The sequence below is a fragment of the Garra rufa genome, chromosome 2 (genome assembly GCF_049309525.1).
Source record: "Garra rufa chromosome 2, GarRuf1.0, whole genome shotgun sequence".
Classification (NCBI taxonomy): Eukaryota; Metazoa; Chordata; class Actinopteri; order Cypriniformes; family Cyprinidae; genus Garra; species Garra rufa.
In genome coordinates, this window is record NC_133362.1 from 34,844,687 (window position 1) to 34,868,404 (window position 23,718).

Consider the following 23,718-nt stretch of genomic DNA (forward strand, 5'->3'; position numbering starts at 1 on the left):
GCCCCAAGCCGGCGCCGACTCAGCAGCCTGCAAAAGCCACGCCTCCAGCTGCGCAACCAGCTCCTCAGACGGAGCTCCGTCCGCGCTCACGCTCGGCCAAGCGCTTCCCCTTCCCTAAGCGCCAGGGACCTCGGCCAAGAGTGGTGTTGGACCAGGCGCCGCCAGCGTCTTCCTGATCCCAGCAGCAGGAAGAGGGAGGGGCCAAGTCTCGCAGCAGCCGGACCAGCCCCCAAAGTGCCTCTTTTGAACCCTTTTACACCCCGTTCTGTTCCGAGTGTAAAGGGACACATGTTTGTGAACAATTTAGCTGTAACTCACGGGCCCTTTGTATCAGCGCCCTTACAGCAAACCGCTGTGATAGCGGAAAAAATAAAAAACAAACATTTTCAAGAAAAGAGCAAATTTCCTCTTCCAATGCTTTCAGACAGCATACAGCTGTGCGAACCATTACAGCCCCTGGCGACACGATCCGTGGCGTGGCAAGCCATCCCCGGAGTGTCAAAATGGGTTTTGGGTATAATAGAACGAGGCTATGTACTCCAGTTCGCTCGAAGACCTCCTCGCTTTCATGGTGTGATCACCACCTCAGTTCGCAGCAAAGACGCAGACGTCTTGCGATTAGAGGTAAAGAATCTGTTGGCCAAGGGCGCCGTGGAAACGGTCCCCCCAACACAGAGCGAGTCAGGTTTCTACAGCCGTTACTTCCTCGTTCCAAAGAAGGATGGCGGTCTGCGACCCATCCTCGATCTCAGACAGCTGAATCGCGCCCTCATGAGACGGCCGTTCAGAATGCTTACACTAAAACAGATCCTCTCGCAGATACGCAAAGGGGACTGGTTTTGTTCACTGGATCTGAAGGATGCATACTTCCATATTCAGATCGCCCCCCATCACAGGCAATTCTTGAGATTCGCCTTCGAGGGAGTGGCATATCAATATACAGTCCTTCCTTTCGGACTGTCGTTAGCTCCTCGCACGTTTACAAAGTGCATGGACGCAGCACTTTCCCCTCTGAGACAGATGGGAATTCGCATCCTGAACTATCTAGACGACTGGCTCATTCTAGCCCAGTCAGAGAACGAGCTAATGCACCACAGATCCTTAATCCTCAGCCACTTAGAGTGCCTAGGACTCAAGGTCAATTTCGCCAAGAGCGTGCTGTCTCCCAGCCAACGCATTGCGTTCCTAGGAGCAGTTTTCGACTCATGTCAAATGAAGGCAGCAGTTGCGCCGCAGAGAGCCCAAGCCATTCGCAGGCTCGCGGCTTCCTTCAAAATCGGAGCCCTTCGCCCACTCAAGATTTTTCAGAAGATGCTCGGCCTTATGGCCTCAGCATCTCCAGTACTTCAGTTGGGTCTGCTTCAAATGCGCCCCCTGCAGTTCTGGCTGAAACCAAAGGTTCCTCCTCAAGCCTGGCGTTTAGGACGCCAGCGCATCAAGGTAGATCGGGCCTGTATAGCAGCCCTAGCTCCTTGGAGGTGCGCTCAATGGATGGAACAGGGCGTTCCCCTGGACTTGGTAGTCAGAAGGAAGGCAGTCTCGACAGACGCCTCCAACTTAGGTTGGGGGGCGCTGTGCGACGGCCAGCCCGCTTTCGGCCTATGGTCGAAAGCGGAGAGTCGCCTTCACATCAACTGCTTGGAAATGCTAGCAGTGTGTTTAGGCCTTCACACCCTTCTACCTGCCCTGAAAGGACACCATGTCTTAGTCCGTTCAGACAGCATGACAGTGGTGTCCTTCATAAATCACCAAGGGGGCCTCTCGTCGAGACGTTTATTTACGATGGTAGAACGTCTCCTGAAATGGGCTCAGCTGCACTTCCGCTCTCTGAGAGCGACGCATGTGCCAGGCAAACTGAACCAGGGAGCAGACATGTTGTCTCGGAGCAACGTCTCCTCAGACGAATGGATGCTTCACCCTCATACGGTTCAGCAAATATGGGCTGTCTTTGGCAAGGCGCGAGTAGATCTTTTCGCCTCAAAAGACAATCATCACTGCCCAATTTATTTTTCGAAGGAACAGGACGCATTGACCCAAGAATGGCCCAATCTCCTGTTATACGCGTTCCCTCCGATCGCTCTGCTACCACAGGTCATCAGGCGAGTACGGGAACAGAAACTCAAAGTCCTGTTAGTGGCTCCATTCTGGCAGAACCAGCATTGGTTTCCAGATCTTCCCCGGCTGCTCTCAAAAGCACCATGGCCCGTGCCACTGAGACGAGATCTCTTAACACAGGCGAACAGAACGATATGGCACCCCCAACCGGAATTGTGGGCGCTGCACGTTTGGGCTCTAGACGGGAGCCTTTAAGTCTCCCTGAGTCGGTTTTGAGTACTATTTCACAAGCTAGAGCACCCTCTACGAGGCGGCTCTACGATCTCAAGTGGTCTGTCTTTTCCGCCTGGTGTTCCACCCGCGGTGCAGACCCAATTTCATGTGACATATCAGTGATATTGTCCTTCCTGCAAGAGCTGTTGGATAAGGGGAGATCCCCTTCTACGCTCAAGGTCTATGTTGCAGCTATAGCGGTATTCCATGACCTTGTAAATGGTCAATCTGTGGGAAGGAACGACTTGGTCGTTCGTTTTTTTAAAGGGGTCAAGGCGGCTTAATCCTCCTCGCCCCGTCACGGTTCCGTCTTGGGACTTACCCACAGTGTTGAGGGCCTTGAAAGACCCTCCCTTTGAACCGCTTCAGTCCATAGGCCTTCGCCCCCTGACGTTGAAGACTGCCCTGCTATTGGCATTAGCATCAGTCAAACGCATGGGTGACTTACAGGCGCTCTCTGTGAGCCCCGTTTGCTTGGAGTTCGGGCCAAATGACTCTAAGGTCATCCTGAAGCCAAGATGTGGGTATATTCCCAAAAGTCTCTCTACACCTTTTAGAGACCAAATTATTTCCCTTTTGGCTCTTCCTCCTACGGAGCAAGACCAGGGATTTAACCCTCTCTGCCCCGTCAGGGCTCTGAGATGTTATATAGAGCGTTCTGCTCCTTTTAGGCAGTCAGAACAGCTGTTTGTGTGTTTTGGTGGCCGCACCAAGGGGTTTTCGGTCACAAAACAGAGACTATCCAAATGGATTGTGGAAGCCATCACGCTGGCTTACTCTTCTCTGGGCCTACAATGTCCCATGGGAGTAAGGGCCCATTCGACGAGGGGCATCGCCTCGTCCTGGGCGTGGTCTAGTGGGGTTTCTATTGCAGAAATTTGTGCGGCGGCAGGCTGGGCCTCACCGTCCACATTTGCTAGATTCTATAATCTGGACGTTCCAGTCTTACAGACTCGGGTCCTTTCCGCATAGTGGTATATCTGTTACCAGTATGTTATGTATGGTGCACCTTGGCCTCTTTGGAGCTCCAAGTTGTACTTATTCCTTGGAACGGACGTTTATCAGGCTATCTGATGGAACAAATTGGCCCTTATTAGTCCTTTAGTGCTAGGGTCATGTCAGTCGTTCCTCTACCTTAGCAACGGCGGGATTGTACTGGTTCCCCATAAGCGTCTTACGACGCAGTACGAGTGAAAGTATCGAAAGGGAACGTACTCGGTTACTTTCGTAACCTCGGTTCCCTGAGATACGGGAACGAGTACTGCGTTGCTGGCCGTGCTAGGTAGCTGCACGACTCAGTCGTCGCTTCAGTCGAAGTACCTGAGTTCCCTATGGCGAAATGCTCGCTTATATAGCCAGATCCTCCGCCCCTTTTGGCGCGATCGGGCGCGAATCATCACCATAGGCTTGTGCATCTCCGCTGCCGAGCCATTGGTTCGTTTCTTTAACACTGCACGAACCAATGGCCGTGCAGTTACACTGCGTTATTGAAATGCTTCAGTCTCAGGAGAAAAGGAGCTTTTCCCCATAAGCGTCTTACGACGCAGTACTCGTTCCCGTATCTCAGGGAACCGAGGTTACGAAAGTAACCGAGTACGTTTATATCTTGAAATTCTGACTTTTTTTCAGAATTTCACCTCAAAATTTTACTTTAACTTGCAATTGCAAGTTTATATCTCACAATTCAGTGAGATGTAAACTTGCAATTGCGAGAAAAAAAGTCAGAATTGTGAGATGCGAACTCGCATTTGTGAGAAAAAAGATTTCTTGCAATTGAGTTTATATCATGCAGTTCTAAGAAAAAAGTTACAACTGCAAGTTTGTATCACACAAAAAAAAATTGTTTGAACAGTAGTATATTTATAACATTTAAAAGACATTAATTGTTAAAATAACGTCCTAAATCACAAAGCACTTTCACAGGGTTTATAATCAGGCACTGAATAGAGTACCTATTAAAAGTTCTTACTGCCAATGACTGTGACATCTTAAGCAGACTTAATTCAGTGGACAGACTGAATTGTTCACACACACTTTCAATTTATTATTATTTATTTATTTTTTTTTTTTACAGTTTTTGAGTTTCCTGTTTACAATCAGTCACAAACAATTATGTTAACCTATATGTAGTGCCTTTTCAACCCTTTTTTATATATTGTGCAATGTGAATGTTATTGACGTTCTTATACATTTCTCAATTTAAAAAGGATGAATGAATAATTGGATATATACATTCGTCACTGACTCCATAGCATTACCTCTGGATGATTAATTGTGGTAGTTTGAATGTTCTATGGTCTAGTAAGATCACAGTCCAGTGACTGCTTAGTGATGCATTTCTCCAGCAAATGTCATGGGCCTGTAGCTCCACTGTCACACTATTAGGGTAACGTCATTATGTACACGGCCTGTCTCATCCTGAAAAGAACAGAATAATTCCTGTCGAAAATTGACACAAATTGTTTAGCATCATTTTTTTCCCCTGCTGCAATGGCGGCGAACCAATCATTTTGCCACGCTTCAGGTATCCCAGATAAATGAATAGTCTTTTGAGTGTTTGCAACGGCAAGCCTGGTGAATAACACATGAGCTCGGAGCATTTGAGTGCACTTGGCAAAGACAGAAGCGCTCACATGGTGGCCACACCTGCTCCGGAGTGACGTGACACGACGGACACGGTCCATTCCCGGCTGACCTTCACTGTGACCGTGACCTAAAATGCTCCTGCAGCTCCGCTTGACGTTCCAGTGATTGAGTGGCACAACACTCGGACGCTGGCTTCTTTTGCCCCCATCTCGCGTGTCCGACTCTGCCAGTCTGGATGCTTGCCTAGAGCTTCTGCGCAAATGAGACGTAGTGATGTACTGACAGCTCTGCAGATGAAGTCATGGGTGAATTTGTCCACTTTGATGGAAGTGTCCACGCTTGTCTTATGGGCAAAATAACTTCACCCTGTCTGATCTTGTACAGTGACAGCGGGACAGCCAGTGATTTTAAACAGTCATTGCTCAAAGGACTGCAATAGGCTAATACTTTTTTTTCTTTTCTTCTACAAGGATGCTGCATTTCCCATTGTGTGTATTTAGAAAGTGAACTGTATTTTTGCTTTTTACATTCCATGATCTCTGACTCTCTGGAGACCCTAATATTGCTGGGCTTGTCAGTTATTATAGATACACCCCAGCGGCCAATAGCGTCAGCCTTAGTCTGATGATACAAGTTGCCGAAAAATGTCTTTGGAAACATTTAGAGTTTTATTTGAGGGACTTAGCATTAACTAAACTAAATGTTCAAGAACAGAATTGCATATTCAGCTTTGTTTTCTGAGCAGTGTTGTTACTGTTAACTAAAACTATTAAAACTGTTTTTGAGAATTGCAATAAAGCTGGAATAAAATATAAATATTGCATAAAGAATAACAATTTTGAATAAAGAAAAGTTGAATTGCCAACTAACTAGATTTACTAAAACTATTTTGCCAACTAAATTGGCAAACATGCTAAAACTGAAATAAATATTAAATTAAAACGGTTTATAGAAATTGTGACAAATGACAAAAAAAATGTCAAAAATACACATACTTACTAAAATGTAAATATAAATGAATAAATAAATAAATAAATAATAATAAAAGTTTCAGAGTTTTGTCATGCAAATAATCACAATTATTTCTAGTTTTTTTTATTTAATTGAATTTATTTATAAATTTGTAAAATCGCAGCGACTGCTGCACAATGAATTTAAGATAATCTCAGATATTATTAAAAACAATAAATATATGTCAGGGCTGGGTTTTCAAACAAATTTCACAATTTGATTCAATTCTAATGTACAAGCTTGTGATTTTATTTTTTTAGAGTTCATTTTTCTAGCTGACTAATGAGTTTATGGTCACTAAATATGTTTTTTCTGAGGTAAATGTGATGTTATGTGACATTGTTTTTTTTTGTTATAACACAGATTAAGCTATTACACAGACAGGATACATATTTGTTATAGTTGTACTCTTTCTTTTAACATACACTCTTAAAAATAAAGGTGCTTTAAAAGGTTCCTCACAGCGATGCCATAGAAGAACAATTTTTGGTTCTACAAATAACCATTCAGTCAAAGGTTCTTTAAAGAACCATCTCTTTCTTACCTATTTATAATCTGAAGAACCTTCTTTTGCCACAAAGAGCCTTCTGTGAAACAGAAAGGTTCTTCAGATGTTAAAGGTTCTTTATGGAACCATTTAGACAAAAAAGGTTCTTCTATGGCATCGTGAAGCACCTTTATTTTTAAGAGTGTAGCTTTGGATGTTCATTCATGTTTATTTCGTGCTGAAACTGGTTTTAAAACAGAGGAGACGATCAGTTCACATGAGCTTGTGCTTCTCTTGAACTGAGGTACTATAGCGATCATCACTCCACATTAAACACAGCCAAAATGGCATTTATTGGTTGAATACTGTAATAAAATGAGCCGAATTTGAAATCAGAGACAAAAGTAACAAAACTTATTGCGATTTATTGGATGGGAGGTGCACTACAATGTTCCGTTGATTAACTGAAAACAGGCTAGACTTATCGATTCTTGGGATTTAAGATTTTGTTCAAATGAGAATCGATTAAAATCGAGAAATTTATATTTTTACCTAGCCTTAAGAGATTTAAGTTAAGGTAAACCACTTTGTTTATAATGATTTGTCAGGTTCTGATGAGCTGCTCAAAGCTTGAGGTGATAAACTATAGTATACACTTTTAGTTTATAGTTTTTTGTGCAATCACGTAGACATTTTAGATTGTCGGGATTGCATTATTTTCTCTGTCCCGTCTCACTGAAGAAGAGATGCAATCAAGCAGGGCCTCAGTTCAGACTCTCGCTCTTCTCATTAGTGTGAGACGGTTCTTCAGAGAGTCATCATTTGCTCGGCGTAATGAATAGGTTAATAAAATAGAATAGTTTAATTATGTTTTACTCCCTCGCTTGTTAATGGTTCGAGAGTAGCTCAATTGAATAATACGATTCCTGTTATTAATTATCTGTAAGTCAACTTGTTTAAATGGTATTTTACAGTGCCTTGATAAAATTACAGCTAGAGGCAAAGTGGTGATAGACAGACAAAGGCCACGGACAAATTATCATACAACTATTAGCTTGTTTCCAAAGGGTTTTATGTTAATCTTTTAGTGCTTAAGTACCCTGCAATTAACATCAGGAGGAGCTGCCTTCCAGCAAGCCTTGCAAATTGAAGTGCTCAGATAAAGAAGTAGTTATTCAGATGTAAACCAGAGGAACGTCGGGCTATCGTACTGAAGTGTACAGGAATTTTCATGTGCGCGAGTGCGCGTGCGATCAAGGAGGTATAACGATATCATTATCTCTCATGGGCTATGACACAAGGTGTCTCTTTCAGCTTTGTATAGCACTAAAGCAGAACGCTAACAGGCAGATGAATGGCTCTCATCGCCAGCGCCATCTGATGAAGGAACACGTTTACGTATCAGCACTGGTGGCTTGATATGCAAATGTGGCACTTTGAGAGGGCTATAGGAAGATATGGCTCATTGTTAGGGTTTCGCAGCCCTGTGTTCCTTTTATGCTAAATAGAGTCGTACCCACAGCGAGAGAGCGGCGCCCATCTTGTAAATCAGCCTCCATCTCTGCTAGCTTAAACCAACAAAAGGAGGCCACAACCCTAAAGGACATGTGTGATTAATAGGCTAATTAGAAGCGTTACTATCTGGTCTATCTTGTATTTCATTTATGTTTGGGAAAAAAAAAAAAAGTTTCCTATTGTTTTATGAATATAACTGATGTAGATGGGCCACCCAGACAGAGGGCAAGTGGTAAGTTGCATGCTGGTGTTGGTTTCTCTGGTATTAGTTTTACTGCTTCATCTTTACTGACCTTTTAAAAGTTGCAGTGGTCTGTCTTTTGTTTAAAAAGAGAGATTTGTGTATTGTGGCTACCACTTTCTAAACAACTTTATTACACTATATAAACCTTTTGTTAATTGCCTTGGACAAGAAGTGTCAGCCAAGAAACCAAATGGAACCTGGCAACCTGAACAAATAGCGGTGATCTCATTTGAACGACGCAACTCATACAGTATGTTTGCATGAAAGACAATATTTATTTTTTGAAACAGTCTTAAGTAACCGACTGTCTGCAGTCTTAAAACTACAAAGGAGAGTTGAGTACGAGTGGCTACTCCTAAACTGTGCATTTGTGATGTGACAATTTCTACAAAAAAAAAAAAAGGGGCCCATGATATATAGCAGCCAGTGATTTAAGGTCAGTTTGTGTTATTATATTATTTAATATTGTTTTGGATTAGGTTTTTTTTTTTTGTCTTTATTTTAATTTGTGTATTTTAGTTTATTTTGTAACGTTATTTAATTAGTTAGTTTCAGTACTACCTTACCTCATTACATTTCAGTTAGTTTTCTGATTTGATTTCAGCATAATTATTGCCAGAGTAATTAATGACAGAATTTTCATTTTTGAGTGAACTTTTAAAATGCCGCATATGTAGGCAGCTGGTTAGGTTTTAGCAAAATTGTCATTAATTTAATGCGCTTTTTTATATATAAAGAGTTTATAGAGATATATAGATATATTATTATTTTTTAGATGTAGTCATTTTAGTACTTCTTTTAGTACTCATTACATTTCAATTAGTTGCCAATGCAACATTTCTCATTTTTAATTTTGTTAGTTTTATTCATTTTAGTATTATTATATTTCAGTTAGTACCCAATGCAACGTTTCTCATTTTTTATTTTTTATTTTGTTATTTAGTTAGTTTTATTCATTTTAGTACTCATTATATTTCAGTTAGTTGCCAGTGCAACATTTCTCATTTTTTATTTTGTTATTTAGTTAGTTTTATTCATTTTAGTACTCATTATATTTCAGTTAGTTGCCAATGCAACATTTCTCATTTTTTATTTTGTTATTTAGTTAGTACTAATTAGTTAGTACTAGTACTAATTTTACTACTCATTCAATTTTTCATTTTAATTTTCAATTTTAGTACTTAGTACTCATTATATTTCAGTTAGTTGCCAATGCAACATTTCTAATTTGTAAGATTTTTAAATTTAAATTTTTCATTTAATATTCATAATTTATTTCAGCTTAATTAATGACATAATTTTAATTTTTGGGTGAACTGTCCCTTTAAAATGCCGTCTATGTTGGCAGCTGGTTAGGTTTTAGCAAAGTTTGTATTTATTTTATGTGCTTATTTATTTATTTATTAGTCATTTTGGTACATATTTTAGTAATTTAGTTTATTTGTTTCGTTTTAGTAATTTTAGTACTTAGTACTCATTATGTTTAAGTTAGTTGCCAATGCAACATTTATAATTTTTAAGATATTTAAATTTCAGTTTTTTAAATAAATAAAATATAAAATATATATTTTATTTAAGCTTTATTATGATTATTAGTTTTGATATCTTTAGATTAGTTAACAATGACAGCACTAATTAAGATTACATTACATTAAAAGAGTCATTTTTTGTCACAGAAAAATTATCCTGATTTCTTTTTTTTTTTATTGTAAAAAAAAAAAAACACTTTTATATATTTCAATAGCTGCACATTAGATGCTTTCTTCAAATTTCAGTTAATAGCTGACACCCTAAGTGTAAATAAGCATATTATGCATTAACTTTGGGGAAAAAGTGGCACAGCTTACTCAGCTGTCCCCTCCTGAATACTAAGACTTAAATACTGGTTTCATGGGACTGTCTGGGATCTTTTTCATGAGCATGAGTAATGAAAGTTTCACTTCTCTTCAGACAGGCACCCAGGGTTTCACTTTTTTATTTGCTCTAACCCTATATCCACAAAGTCATTGTGCGAGTGTCCAGATAGAAAAATAAAACACTTGTCTTTATTCTCTTGCCCATGTAAATACGGTAGATATGGTCTGACCAGACCTTTAAACATGATAAACACTTTTGCCTTCAAACCGAATTCCTTTGTGTCAGGCCCCATAACTTATTGCGCATGATTACAAAGCTACCGATATAATAAATTAAGCTGATGGACAGAATTATACCCAGTGCTTCCTGCACTCCCCAGTGACGCATACTAGCTTAGTGCTCCTTGACAGCAGCCTGTGATTTAACACTAGTGAGGAGGCCAAGAGGAAAACAGAAAACATTCACAGGAAAGGTCTGAGACTGGGCCTCCGCCTAGTTTACGAAAGCCTCTCTTATTCACCGCAAATGCGCCGCCGCCGCCATTAAAACCCAGAGCGGAGCATCTGGGAAGATAGAAAAGTGTATTATTTATACGTTAACGGCAGAGTTTATCATTTCAGTCAAGAGAGAGAATTGTTTGACACAATAGTCAGTCGAACAGAAGAAAAAAGGGACGGCTAACTTGGTCCAGAGCGGCGTCGTGTGCATTGAAACAGATGTGTCTGCTCTTGACGCGGGCATGTCATGGGTAGAGATAAACAGAGTAAAGCAAAGAGAGTGCAGAACTGGCACGACACTGGCTAATTTATCTCACTGAGAGACAGATTAAAGGCAGGGCCCAGTAAAACAAAGTTGGGCCGCCTTAATCAGGGGACAGACTGCAGGCATTATAAATAATAAATCAGGCCTGGATATTGAGAGGCCTGGGTGTTATTAGAGAGTATGGCCTTTTAAAGCAACTAAAACAAGCCATCAAAAGCTGTGTTTCAACCAGTGAGAGAACTATGGGGCCGTTCCAAAACCTACTGAGCTGCCTTGCTGCCTATGTGAAGTATGCTAACTGAATTAGAACTTTAGAAGTGACTGATTCCACTTACAATTGATTTCAATAGAGCATCAGCATGTTGTCAAGCTAGCTACACAATACTGTAGCAAACATGGTACACATAGTACACACGTAGTGAATAGGTAAGTGAACTAGCAGTGGTGAAGTAGTGAAGAATACATGCAATGCTAATTTAGATTTTGGACAAAAGAAGTATCTTAGGAGGTTTGAACAGACTTAAAAGGATAGTTCATCCAAAAAGGTAAATTCTGTCATTATTACTCACCCTTATGTTGTTCCAAACCTGTAAGACCTTTGTTCATTTTCAGAAATTCGAGCGCTTTCTGACCCTGCACAGACAGCGTGTCAGTTGTTTACAACTGTTACTGTTTATGCAGGGTCAGAAAGCTCTCGGATTTCATCAAAAATATCTTATTTTGTGTTCGAAGTTGACCGAAGGTCTCACAGGTTTGGAACGACATGAGGGTGAGTAATTATAGACAGAATTTTCATTTTTGGATGAACTAGCCTTTCAGAATGGCATCTATGTATGCAGCTTGTTAGGTTTTAGCAAAATTTGTACTTTACACAAATGTGTTGGTCATAAATGTACATATTGGACATATTTCTTTTAACTTTTGTTCTTGTTCATGCTTGGATTTTGTTTCCAACTTTCCATTATTCAACAATTTAGTAACTTTCCATGCTATAAAAGTTCTGATAATACGCTCAGTGCACTTTTATGTCTTGATTTTACCATATGTGACCCTGGACCACAATTTTTTTTTGAGATTGACTTATTGATTTGATTCATCTGAAAGCTGAATAAATAAGCTTTGATGTATGGTTCGTTAGGATAGGACAATATTTGGACAAGATACAACTTTTGAACATCTGGAATCAAAGGGTCGAAAAAATTTTTTTTGAGAAAATTGCCTTTAAAGTTGTCCAGATGAAGTTCTTAGTAATGCATATTACTAATCAAAAATTAAGTTTTGATATATTTATGGTAGAAAATTTACAAAATATCTTCATGGAACATGATCTTTACTTAATATCCCAATGATTTTTGGCATAAAAGAAAAAACAGCTTATGTTTACGTTCATGCTTTTTTTAAAAGATTTTGCAAATTTTTTGCTTTTTTTTGTTGTTGCTGCCTACCAAAATAATTTTGTTGCTAATGAAAGAATGTTGTAATAGCATGCTTAGTGCACTATGTCCTTTTAACTTCATTATGTTTACATATTTATGTAAGCTTATTTATTTTGTTCTAATATTTTGCTGTTATACAAAGATTTTCTGTCGCCAACATTGGTTATGGTAAGATTTAGTTTGCAACCGCTACTATGCGTGCTCAGAGAATGTTGTGATAGCATGTTCAATGCACTCTGACCTCTTAATTTCACCATTGTTATCATTTAAATTGATGCTCCAAGCATCACCCATGTTGTTGTTTGTGTTAGATAACACTGAGGTTATTTCAGCACGTTATTTGGCATGCAAATGCCCCACAGGTCAAAAACAGCATCATCTCAATGCTAAAACATAAAGCTGGCTTTTATGTTCCTCTTGCTCCATAGGAGAAATGTCTCTCTTTAACTATGATTAGGGTGAAGTCAGGGGAGAGGAGACTAGATTTAAATTTCTCGGTGTCATTAGTTCGACATGGGGTCACAGCTGGGCCTCTCCCACCATAATTGCATGGCGTGATTTATCTGTAAAGAAGCTAAAATACATATAAATCTCTGGGCTCATCTTTGTTGCAGGATTCCCTCTTTGATTAATGACCGGAGCGGAAAAGAGAAACAAATGTGCTGTGAATAAGTATGAATTATTCATCTGGATGGCCTGTTAAATGTGTATATTTTCTTAAGAAAAGTCAAGGTGTTTAGCAGCTATCTCCCGGTTTGCTGATGATGGAGAATGCGAGGTTGGCCGCGTTCTCGGAGCCCTAATAAACTTTATTTCTACCTCAGCCATCAACCGCGGGCCCCACGCATAAATAGGCTTTATGTAAATCTGTCAGCACCTGGCCTGCGCTGAGGCTTCTGTGTAGATATTGGCCTGTCTGGAAGTTTACGACGAAGTTTAAAATCATTCATTAAACTGACCCGTCGGTAAATCCACTTACTGGAAAATTGCCCCCGCTCTTCTATTTGGTTTGTAGATGCGATCATGAGTCCATTTTTAACTTAATTAATTGGCCGTTTCTGTTGACAAGAAATTTATGCAGTAATAATTTGCTGGAAATAGATGCAGAGAGCTGGAAATGAGATATCCATCACCGCCTCGTGTTCCAGCAGCTGCGGCGCGGCTAATATGAAAGTATTTCAGCCACTGACGACCCCGCTGTTTGTGCAGTCAAGATTATATATACCCACGATCCATTGCCTGCCTGAGAGGCGCTCATGGAGGTCTATGATAACAAAGAGTTTGTGATTTATAGCTTGCTGTGAAAGCAGAACTTGATGAGATTAAACAATTTCATAGCACAAGTGTTTCTCAGACCTTCTGATTTGTAGTTGTGAGCCCATAGTAAATCAACTTTATATATCTGAAAGCCTGCTCAGCAAAGCAGTGCAATTACTGTTTAAGACAGCTACTTTTTATTTAATTTTTATCCAGGGTTTGTCTCCTTTATTTTCGCGCCTGTCAGGGAGGCGCTCACCTTCATAAGTCCTTCTCCTGGGGAGGGGAGGATGCTGGGAGAGCTAGGCCTCCTGCTATCTTTCCCTCACAGCCTGTAAAACCGCAGCGACGGTGCGTCTTATGGTCGCTGATTGTGTATCGTGGTGCGACTTGCAATGTGGCGGATGTAGGTTTCATTAATAATGACAAAAAGGGTAAAATCACACAGGATATTATCGAAAACTGCTTTGTTTAGATCATTTGTGTGCTTTCAAAAAGCTGCCCACGTAACGAATCGATTATCATCGTACTGTAACATTTATTTGTTTTGCTTTACGCTGTAGGCTGAAATAGCGCTTGCGAACTAGTCGACAACCTCAGCCTTTATCTCTCCTGCAAACATCAAGAGATCTCATTATTTAGACACATCTCAGGTTTTTTTTTTTTTCCTCCCATATGCCCCAAGTCAAAATTAGTTTTCACTTGCTCTGTGATCTTCTCTGACTGGGGCGCGCTGGAAGTAAAGAAAATGGCTGTCTTCACATCAGGGCTGAGTCAAAGACGCACTTCACAGAGCCGTTCTTCCAGCTTAAGCATTGCTAAGTAACCTTCACATTTCACTCATGTAAAAAGCTAATTTCCTTTAAGTTCACATGTCACTTTCTGCAGGTCTGCTTTGCGGGTACTCTTCAAATGTCTGGGAGCGTCTAATTGCGTAGGAAACATCCCAGACAACCCGGTTTGACAGTCCTACTCACGGAATCCTCAATAATTTAGCATCCCACATACTTGAAAACATCCCTGACATTAGATACAGCTCCTAAGCGCAACATAAAGAGGCACCGTGTGTCATACCTTTGAGAGAGAGTGTCTGTGAAATGGAAAGATATAGAGGGGAGATACACATGGGGAACTGAGAGGAAGAGGAGGTATATAGAGCAGTCGACAAATGCAGATTTTAAAGGCATGATTAAATGAATTTGCCGGCTGCTTTATCCAACTATCATTAATCATCTACAGATGTAAGTAATAAAATAAATGTGTAAAAAAAAGAAGAAGAAGAAGAAGAAGAAGAAGAAGAAGAAGAAGAAGTGTGTAATTTATCACAATTTTAATTGGTCAGAAAAAAAAAACTTTGATTTTAACATTAATTACAGCTTACAACATTAATTACAACAGTCAATGTGACAATTTCTCGAAATTGAGATTTAAACATCTTCTGAAAGTTGAGTAAACAAGCTTTCCATTGATGTATAGATAGGATAATAGGATGTTGTTAGGATTGGACAATATTTGGCCAAGATACAACTGTTTGAAGTTCTTAGCAATGCATATTACTAATCAAAAATAAAATTTTGATATATTTACAGTAGGAAATTTACAAAATATCTTCATGGAACATGATCTTTGCTTAATATCCTAATGATTTTTGGCATAAAAGAAAAATCAATAATTTTGACCCATACAATGTATTTTTGGCTATTGCTACAAATATACCAGTGCTACTTAAGACAGGTTTTGTGGTCAAGAGTCACACATATATACGTGTAAATATATATATATGTGTGTGTGTGTGTGTGTGTGTGTGTGTGTGTGTGTGTGTGTGTGTGTGTGTGTGTGTGTGTGTGTGTGTGTGTGTGTGTGTGTGTGTGTAGTTGTGTAGTTTTACATAAGTTTTACCATTCGTATTCGTTTTGCTGTATAGTATATACCTTTAATGTTCAAATGTTGCTATTCTGAATTTTTTTGAAACCTTTTCAAACTTTTTTCCTATAATGTTAGTTGGGAAACTTTTCAAGGGATTCAGCTCCAAAAAAGATTTCACTCAAAGTGACATAAAAGTGATATAAATGACAAACACCCTGCCGCTTTTTAGTTTCGACTGAAGTTTTAAGTAAAGTTCATTAAACTTTTTCCGCCCCTTACATTTGTGCATTCCTGGCAGGGTCAATCTTGATAAAGCAGCTAAACAGTTTTAAAAAAACAAGCTGGCTCTTTTAAGTTCAAGCCATGTAAAGTGTTGTGCCTGTTGACATGGGTGATTAACTTCCTGTCGTGCCTAAACCTTTACTTTTTAATGCCGAGCTGTACGTAGAGTCCCGTCTCCGGAGAGAATTTGGGTAGCTATATGCTGGAGGCGAAAGCTGTTTCGCTTGTGATCACTGATCATATGATACTTACGTAGCACAAGTGCATTGAAGTAGAACTGGTAAATCATTAAATACTTGCTCAATGCAGCTCACACTGTGCTCACACCACAGAAAAGGCTCTTAAATCCCTTGGAGGGCAGGCACCATTACATCCAGCCTTCCCTCTCTAGTCATTACCTAAGAAAACAGAATTAATACAGTTTTATGCACACTACAGCCATTTAAAACACATTACTGCCACACATCCGAGAGACAATTATGAAGGTCAAAAGCATTAAAGTGCTTCTTTAGTGATTGGCACGCCGAACGTTTTTCCCGCTCTCAGCGTGACATTTATACTGCGTATAATCACAATCTGCGCTTCAGATATAATTTATAGGTCTGACCCGTATACACGCACATGATTTATGCAAAGCATATCACGATTAAATGAACTTAATAAGTACAAACAGAAAATCAGACCGACTTAAATACACACAAAGATGTTTGTTTTCCCTCTGATCTCCGGCTCATCAGAAAAAAAGAAGTCTTGCACGAAAGACAAGGAAAGTTTCATACCCACAGAAATTTTTTTTTTCTTGTTACAGACCCAGAGAGAAAACATATCAAAAAACATTTTACTACATGTCTTTTGCAAGCACAAAAAGCTGAAATGGTGTCAAGAGAAAACAAAACAGAAAGCTTGTTTCTTCTAACAATTGCTTTAAGCTACAAAATCTCCTTGAATCCCAAGCCTCCCGTTACTGTCGAATTTCCACTCTCTTTCTCTCGCTCGCTCTTAAAGGGAAAGCGGGCCCTTCTGTTGGGCCTGATAGGTTGTAGGCTGATGCTTAGCAACAACATTCCTGTGCCTTAAGTAGCAGTAAGCCCCTGGCTGAACTCTTTGAAGTGGCTGTCAGGCCACATTTATTTCGTTTTAGCACTTTGTCTACTTGTCCAGATATATAAGGAGATAAAAAGCACTGGTGTTTACACTGATCTTTGCCTCTCTTTCTCTCTCCCTCTGTCTGTCTCACTCTATCTCTGTATATCTCTTTTGCGGCGCTGGTAATTAGATTGTAGCCCTGATCAGGCCTCGTAAGGATGAGATGGGCTGCGAGTTGCGCTCGACTCTCAACATTTTCAGCGAGGGATGTCTCCAGCTTCGAGGGTTCGCATGAAACTGAATCATAGCGTTAACTGCATCTTAGCCACCCGTTCACCTCTTCTCGCTCTCCGCGCCGGAGATTTGTTTGGAGTTGATAATCACAAATGGCTGGATTTTTCGTCATTTATTTGCGGGGGAGAAAAAAAAAGGACATGCGAAGGGAAGAGGGAGCATGAGTATGATGTATAATCCAGGAGACGAGTCATATTTCACTGTGACATTTTCAGCAAGCAGTCCTCCCTTTGAGTGCAGAGCCCCTGTTGGGCTGAGAGCTGCTGTGGCTTTCTCTGTTAATGCCATTATTAGAGACTTTTTTCTTTCTCCAGCTTGTAAATTTCTGCTGCATTATCATAAAGTGTAGTGATTACTCAGTGTATAAAGACAATAATGATGTGAGCAGGCAGCATATGCCCAGGGCCTGGAGAACAAGAGCTGGGCGTGCTGAGATGAGAGGCGTATGCAAACCTGACGCTGCAGCGCCCCCATCTGACCAGTGCAGGAAGTAGTGCGCGCCGCAGTCACAGGGTGTCTGAATGTGAGTGGGTGGTGAGAAAGAAAGCAAGAAAGAGAACAAACAAAAGAAAGAAGGTAGAAGGAATGAGAGGTGGAGAATGTGTCTTGGCATTTGACTCTGGATGTTGTTTTGAATCTCAGAAGGATGCACAGTTAGCTGCTGCCACTCCGCAAAGACCTCCCAAAGTTTACCGCACCATATGGTCCATATTTCTCCAAAACGGCAGCAGGATTTTGGCCTTGATAGACATTCGTCTGAGCAGTTGGATGAGTAAAGGGTCTTGGTTTCTCCTCGTGGCTCAGTGGCATAACTGGATATGAAAATAATTTCACATAGACTCTAGACTGCATGCTTTCTCTTTGTCAGCCATCCTTCTGTTCAGACTCATAGTGGATTAGAGTCTCAATGGCAACCTGTGCAACCTTCTGTTGCAACTTTATGTATTTATTTGTGACCCTGGACCACAAAATCAGTCATAAGGTTCAGTTTTTTTTAAAATTGAGATTTATACATCATCTGAAAGCTAACAAATAGGCTTTTCGTTGATGTATGATTTGTTAGGATTGGACAATATTTGGCCGAGATACAACCATTTGAAAATCTGGAATCTGAGGGTGCAAAAAAATAAAAATAAAAAATAAAAATATTGAGAAAATCGCCTTTAAAATTGTCCAAATGAAGTGCATATTACTAATCAAAAATTAAGTTTTGATATATTCACGGTAGGGACTTTACAAAATGTCTTTACTTAATGTCCTAATGATTTTTGGCATAAAAGAAAAATCCCATACAATGTATTGTTGGCTATTGCTACAAATATACTTGTGCTACTTAAGACTGGTTTTGTTGTCCAGGGTCACATTTATGTAAATATTTTGGTTACACTTGGCAACACACTACATTTATTACACTATTTATTAATCATTGTTCATGGAAGTTGATAAAAATACAGTCTTTCATTGTTTGTCCATGTTAGTTTACAATGCATTAGTAAATGCTGAAATTAACATCAACTAAGATTAATAAAGGCTGTAGAAGTATTGTTCATTCTTTGTTCATGCTAACTTATTGTAAAGTGTTACCAATATTTTTAATGTTTTTTTTTTATATATAAATCTGTATCTATTTTGTGTGAGCATGTTGAGATGATGTTTTCATACTACACTGATCTTAAATATCATTTAGAGATTTAAACCACACTTAAACATGTATGGATGTCATTGCATTGATAGAAAATATAAAATCAGATAGCATTTATTTGAAAGAAAGAACACAAGAACACTTTCAAGCAAAGCAGTTTCCAAAAAATAAAAAATAAAAAAGTTCCTTTTAAATGAGTTTGTTTGAATGATATGATGATATAATCTAGACACTTTCCGTTTGTCTAAGGTTAGTGTGATGAACTACACCTGTGGTTGTTCTACTAGGTCATCCCTATGAACTTTATGCTTCATATTTATACTACAAATCTCTGCAATGGCCATTGTTTAAAAGTAATTCAGAAATGGTTCAAAAAAATCCTAGTTGTTTAGTTTTTTTTTTTTTTTTTTAGTTTTTTATATATATATCTGTTGCATTGTTTGTTTGCAGGTGGCAATTTTATCAAATGCAATAACATTCAGACATTTTTAACTGTCCAAATACTTTTCAGGGCCACTGTATTATCCTTCATTATAGACAGACAGATCAGAGCACACAAGTTGCCATTTATTTGATGGATAGTGATGCATATCTTTTAAAAGCAACTAAAAACAAAGTGCTTTGTGAAAGGAGAAGCTCTTAACTGCCTGTGCGTGCTCAAAGCTCCCGGACTGAATGAATTCAAAGGGCCCGGGGTGACCCCTTGGCTTGTGATTATGTTTGTGTAAAATCTTAAGGATGCCGATCAAAGCGAGGCTCTTGTCCGCCTGCCCTTTTTTCCGAGATAACAGCTGGCATTCAAACAGAGTTTTCCTTCAACTTTTTTTTTTCTGCCAGGATTCCCATTATGAGGCAGGCCTCCTTTCTCATCTCGAGGATGGCTCATTGAATAAAGAGAAAGAGAGGAGTGGATGGGAGGGGAGGAAGTGGAGGGAGGGCTCTGATTAATCTTCTTCCAGGGTGGGGGTGTTTGATCAGCGGACTTGGCCCGGGAGGGGTGGGATGGTTAGGAGAGAGGGGGTATCTCTGATGTTGACAGCAGGCGACTTTTGCGCACGGCATGTGATTGACGTGCCTGGCCGCTGGGCCGGAGGGGGGGTGCTCTGTGTCCGGTGGGGCATAGCCGGCCCCTGTCTGTGGGTGGTGGTGTTAATAATGTGGCAACTGGGAAGATTAATTGTAGACAAGCAGCAGGATTACGAGCGGCTTTGTGGCCGGGACAGGGCTGTTTGGTGGGGAAGGCCTCTGATCTGTCAGGTCCAGAGGAAATTAGTCAGGGCGGACTGAAGCTGACACTAAAAACGCTGCTTTAGGATATTAAAGCCAAATGGCCAGAGGAGATTGAAATGGTAACAAGGAAACTGCTGACATACTCGGAAACCCTGATGCAGCTGCACCCCACTGGATTTGTGTAATTAGGACGATAATTAGTCATGTGGTAATAACAACTGGGAGGGGGAAAAAAAGTAATAAGTTTTAAAAGAAAATATTTTCTGTTGCTTGGCAACTGTAAACAGCCTACCGTTAACCTTTGGAAAATTGTTTTGTTTTGATTATTAATTGTTATGTAATTTGAACCTTGGTGTCTATAATAAATATATGGTTATGTATCACATGAGTAGACGTGAGATATGGCTGTGTATGATCACAGTGGCCGATATACATCCATATCTCACGTCTACGAGTGTGATATTGCGTTTTTACGAGAGTTTGACGGCACGAGTGTGTAAATACATAAGAAACAACAACAGTGTCTTTAAAAACCTGAACAGCTGAGCACAAGCCTCCATTACTAATTCAAAAAAGTCACTTTAGAACTAGCAACGAGAGAAGGAGTTGCTTCATTGAAAACTTATTGTATTACTGCGTTAAAAGCTCACTGCATTATGTCGAGTATTATGAGAGAGATGGACTGAGCAAGTGTGATTACCTGCATCTGATACAGCATCTATCCCCATATTCACAATTAGTTGAAAATGTCCACTGAGGAAAGCGTTATCTTTGTCATAATGTTAATATCCTTTTATCTGTTAAGGGTGATTTCTGAAGAAAGCCCTGCTCAGTGCATTTGTTAGCTGTGTTAAGCTGATGTTGAAACTTGAAGTAACTTCCGTTTTCTAACTTGTTTATTTTTTCTCTTGTCGCCATCTAAAGGCGGAACAATGTAACTAAAATCAACATCATGAACACAGACACCGTTTCTTACTAAACACTTTTAAATACTACTGTTATTTATATACAGCACTGAATGATGAGATTTTGCCAAAACTATTTGCTCTGGAACAAGTAATAGTTTAATGAGACCCAAGATTGCCCGTTAGATTTACCCAAAACAAATTATATCTCATGTTTAACCACTATAGAGACATCAGAGCCAGTGGGAAATTCCAGAAGATCTGGCCGAGGTTAGACTGCTCTTGTGCGGGTTCATGAGTGCAGAATGGCTGCTGACGATCCGGAGCTCTCTTGTCTGAAAATGTCGACACACATTTTCAAATAGACGTTATCTTTATTAACAAACTACATATTTGAAATATAGACAAGTACATTCTCGCCTGAAAACCTCTTAAAACCTTACATTCCGTGACACAAAAACAGTAATGTTTATGAAAATGATACTGGACACTCGCTGTAAGAAGTACCGCAAGCGGAGTGATACGAATTGTGAAATGGCTGTTGGAGTTTTGATATCGCTCTAATATCACACTCCCATCAGCCAATCAGATTCAAGGACCAGACAAAAACTGTTGTATAATTTATATTAGCTTTGCCTAAAAAAAAATATACGCTGTTGTAAATGTAAATGCTTTATTCATCAAGGACTCCTGAAAAAACACATCAACATTTCCACATAAATATAAAGCATCAAAATTGTTTTAAACATTGATAATGAGAAATATTTCTTGAGCAGCAAATCAGCATATGTGACCCTGGACCACAAAACCAGTCATAAGGGTCGAATTTTAAAAATACTAATCAAAAATTAGGTTTTGATATATTTACAGTAGGAAATGTACAAAATATCTTCAAGGAACATGATCTTTACTTAATATCCTAATGATTTTTGGCATAAAAGAAAAATCGATACATTTGACCCATACAGTGTATTTTTCGCTACCAGTGTACCTCTGCTACTTACGGCTGGTTTTGTGGTCCAGAGACACATATTAGAATGATTTCTGGAGGATCATGTGACACACTGAAAACTGGATTAATGATCCTGAAAATTCAGCTTTGACATCACAGGAATACATGTCATTTTACAATATATTAAAACAGAAAACAGTTCTTTTAAATTGCAAGTGTAAATGCAGCCTTGGTGAGCGTAAGAGACTTCTTTTAAAACCATAAAAAACAAGTCGCACCGACCCCAAACCTTTGAACGGCGTATGAATAATACATTCTCAGCACTAAGCCGAGTGTTTTCAATGAATGAAATAAAAATAGGCCACCTCCACTCTGTTTATTTGTCATTTTAGCCCTCACAATGATTAAATGCTCTGAGAATTTCTGCCTGCAGAAGAGCAGAACATTTTCACAAAGGCATCAGATATCAACACATCATGATGTACTGTGTTTTTGGTCCTTGAAAGAAGACAAAGGAGCTAGAAAACAACACTTGTGACCTAGCAGAAGCACACAGGCGATCTGTATTCTCTCCAGCTCTTCCCCTGTTCTGTCTGTCTACGTGGTGGCCTTTATGTGAATATATTTGTATTTTTAAGGTCGGCCAGTGAGAGATGAGTTTACTTAAACTCAGGTCTGGCCTTTGGAGAGCAGTAATTTCATGCCACCTGTTAGATTGTCAACACACAACAGCGTGTGCTAGTGAGTGGCAGGCTGACCTGGGCCTGACCCGTGGGGCTCTTCATGGCTGAATGGTGACTGGGGCCCTTCCCCTGGTGGCCCCCTCTCTCTTAAACAGGCAGGGGACAGGTAATCAAAGCCAGGGCCCGTCCTCACCTTTCACTCCCCTCCCTGCAAAATAATGAAAGTTGCCCTCGTCCTGCGCCCCTGATAAAATAAGAACGCTGCTCCTAACATTTCCTCTGCTCAGCGCTGATAAAATTTATGGCATTTAGACAATCAGTCACGGCAGTGAAATCTCACCCGCATTCTTTGGTTGTCTTTCACCCCGCCGTGCCTTTCCATTCTCTCTCCCTTTTGTGTCATCAATCTGGGGAAATATTCTAGATTGCTTGTGACAAATGAGTTCTTTTCATTTAACTCAATTAGGATCATCGCATACAGAAATCAATAACCAACATTTCTCCTGTCTGTGCTGGATAATGAATCGTTGGAGACTTTATAAATGTTCGCAGGTGTGTAAACCGAGCACGCTGAATTTATGTTTGTCCAAACTCTTTTTCTTTCAGGACGCTGCCAGTAATTTGAGATCTGAATCCACCGCTACGCCATACACCCCGCTGCCACGAGGATCCAAAGATGCCCGGAACCACAAAGGTAGTGTTATTTAGACAAAAAAAGTGTGAAGATTCTCGAATGATTGGTATCTAAACAAACACACACACGATTGCTAAAAGAAGCTGTGCAGAAGAGATGATTCTCATGTGCTGGACTCTATAAGAGGCTTTCACGCCGGCCACATTTATCATGCTCTTTTGTCTGTGCAATGCAAAGCGCTGTTTTTATGTCACGGCCACGGCGGTGGTACTTTCATGCGAGGTCAGCTGTGTGCCTCTCAACCCCCCACCAAGGACAGATCTATTTCACAAAGGCTGACCTGCACCTCTCAAGTGATGTAGAGGAAAGCCCAGTGCTTTGTCAAAATCATGCTGCTTGAGAATAGTCCATTAAAAGGTGAACGGAGCTGACATATGAAATATTTTTTCTCCCTCTTAGATTTGGGCGAGCTGACACTCTCCATTTGTTATTTTTACGATACTGTACTGCAGCGTTAGATAACACAAGCCCTCATCTTCGTCCTTCGCCTCTTTTTATTCCTCTGCCTTTATCGCGCCATTTTTATTTATCTTGACTTATTGCCTATTCTATTTGCTTAATGCATCGGCTCTGACACTGTAACTCTTTACTAAAACTCACC

General features: G+C 40.0%; 1 protein-coding gene across 1 annotated transcript in view; it reads left to right on the forward strand.

Annotated features, from left to right (window-relative positions):
* The window catches only part of lrmda (leucine rich melanocyte differentiation associated), a 432,723-nt gene that overhangs the window by 365,055 nt on the left and 43,950 nt on the right, over positions 1-23,718 (forward strand). Inside the window, exon 6 of the mRNA XM_073834159.1 lies at positions 23,030-23,117. Within this exon, the coding sequence (XP_073690260.1) occupies positions 23,030-23,117 (88 nt within the window). The remainder of the gene's footprint in view (positions 1-23,029; positions 23,118-23,718) is intronic.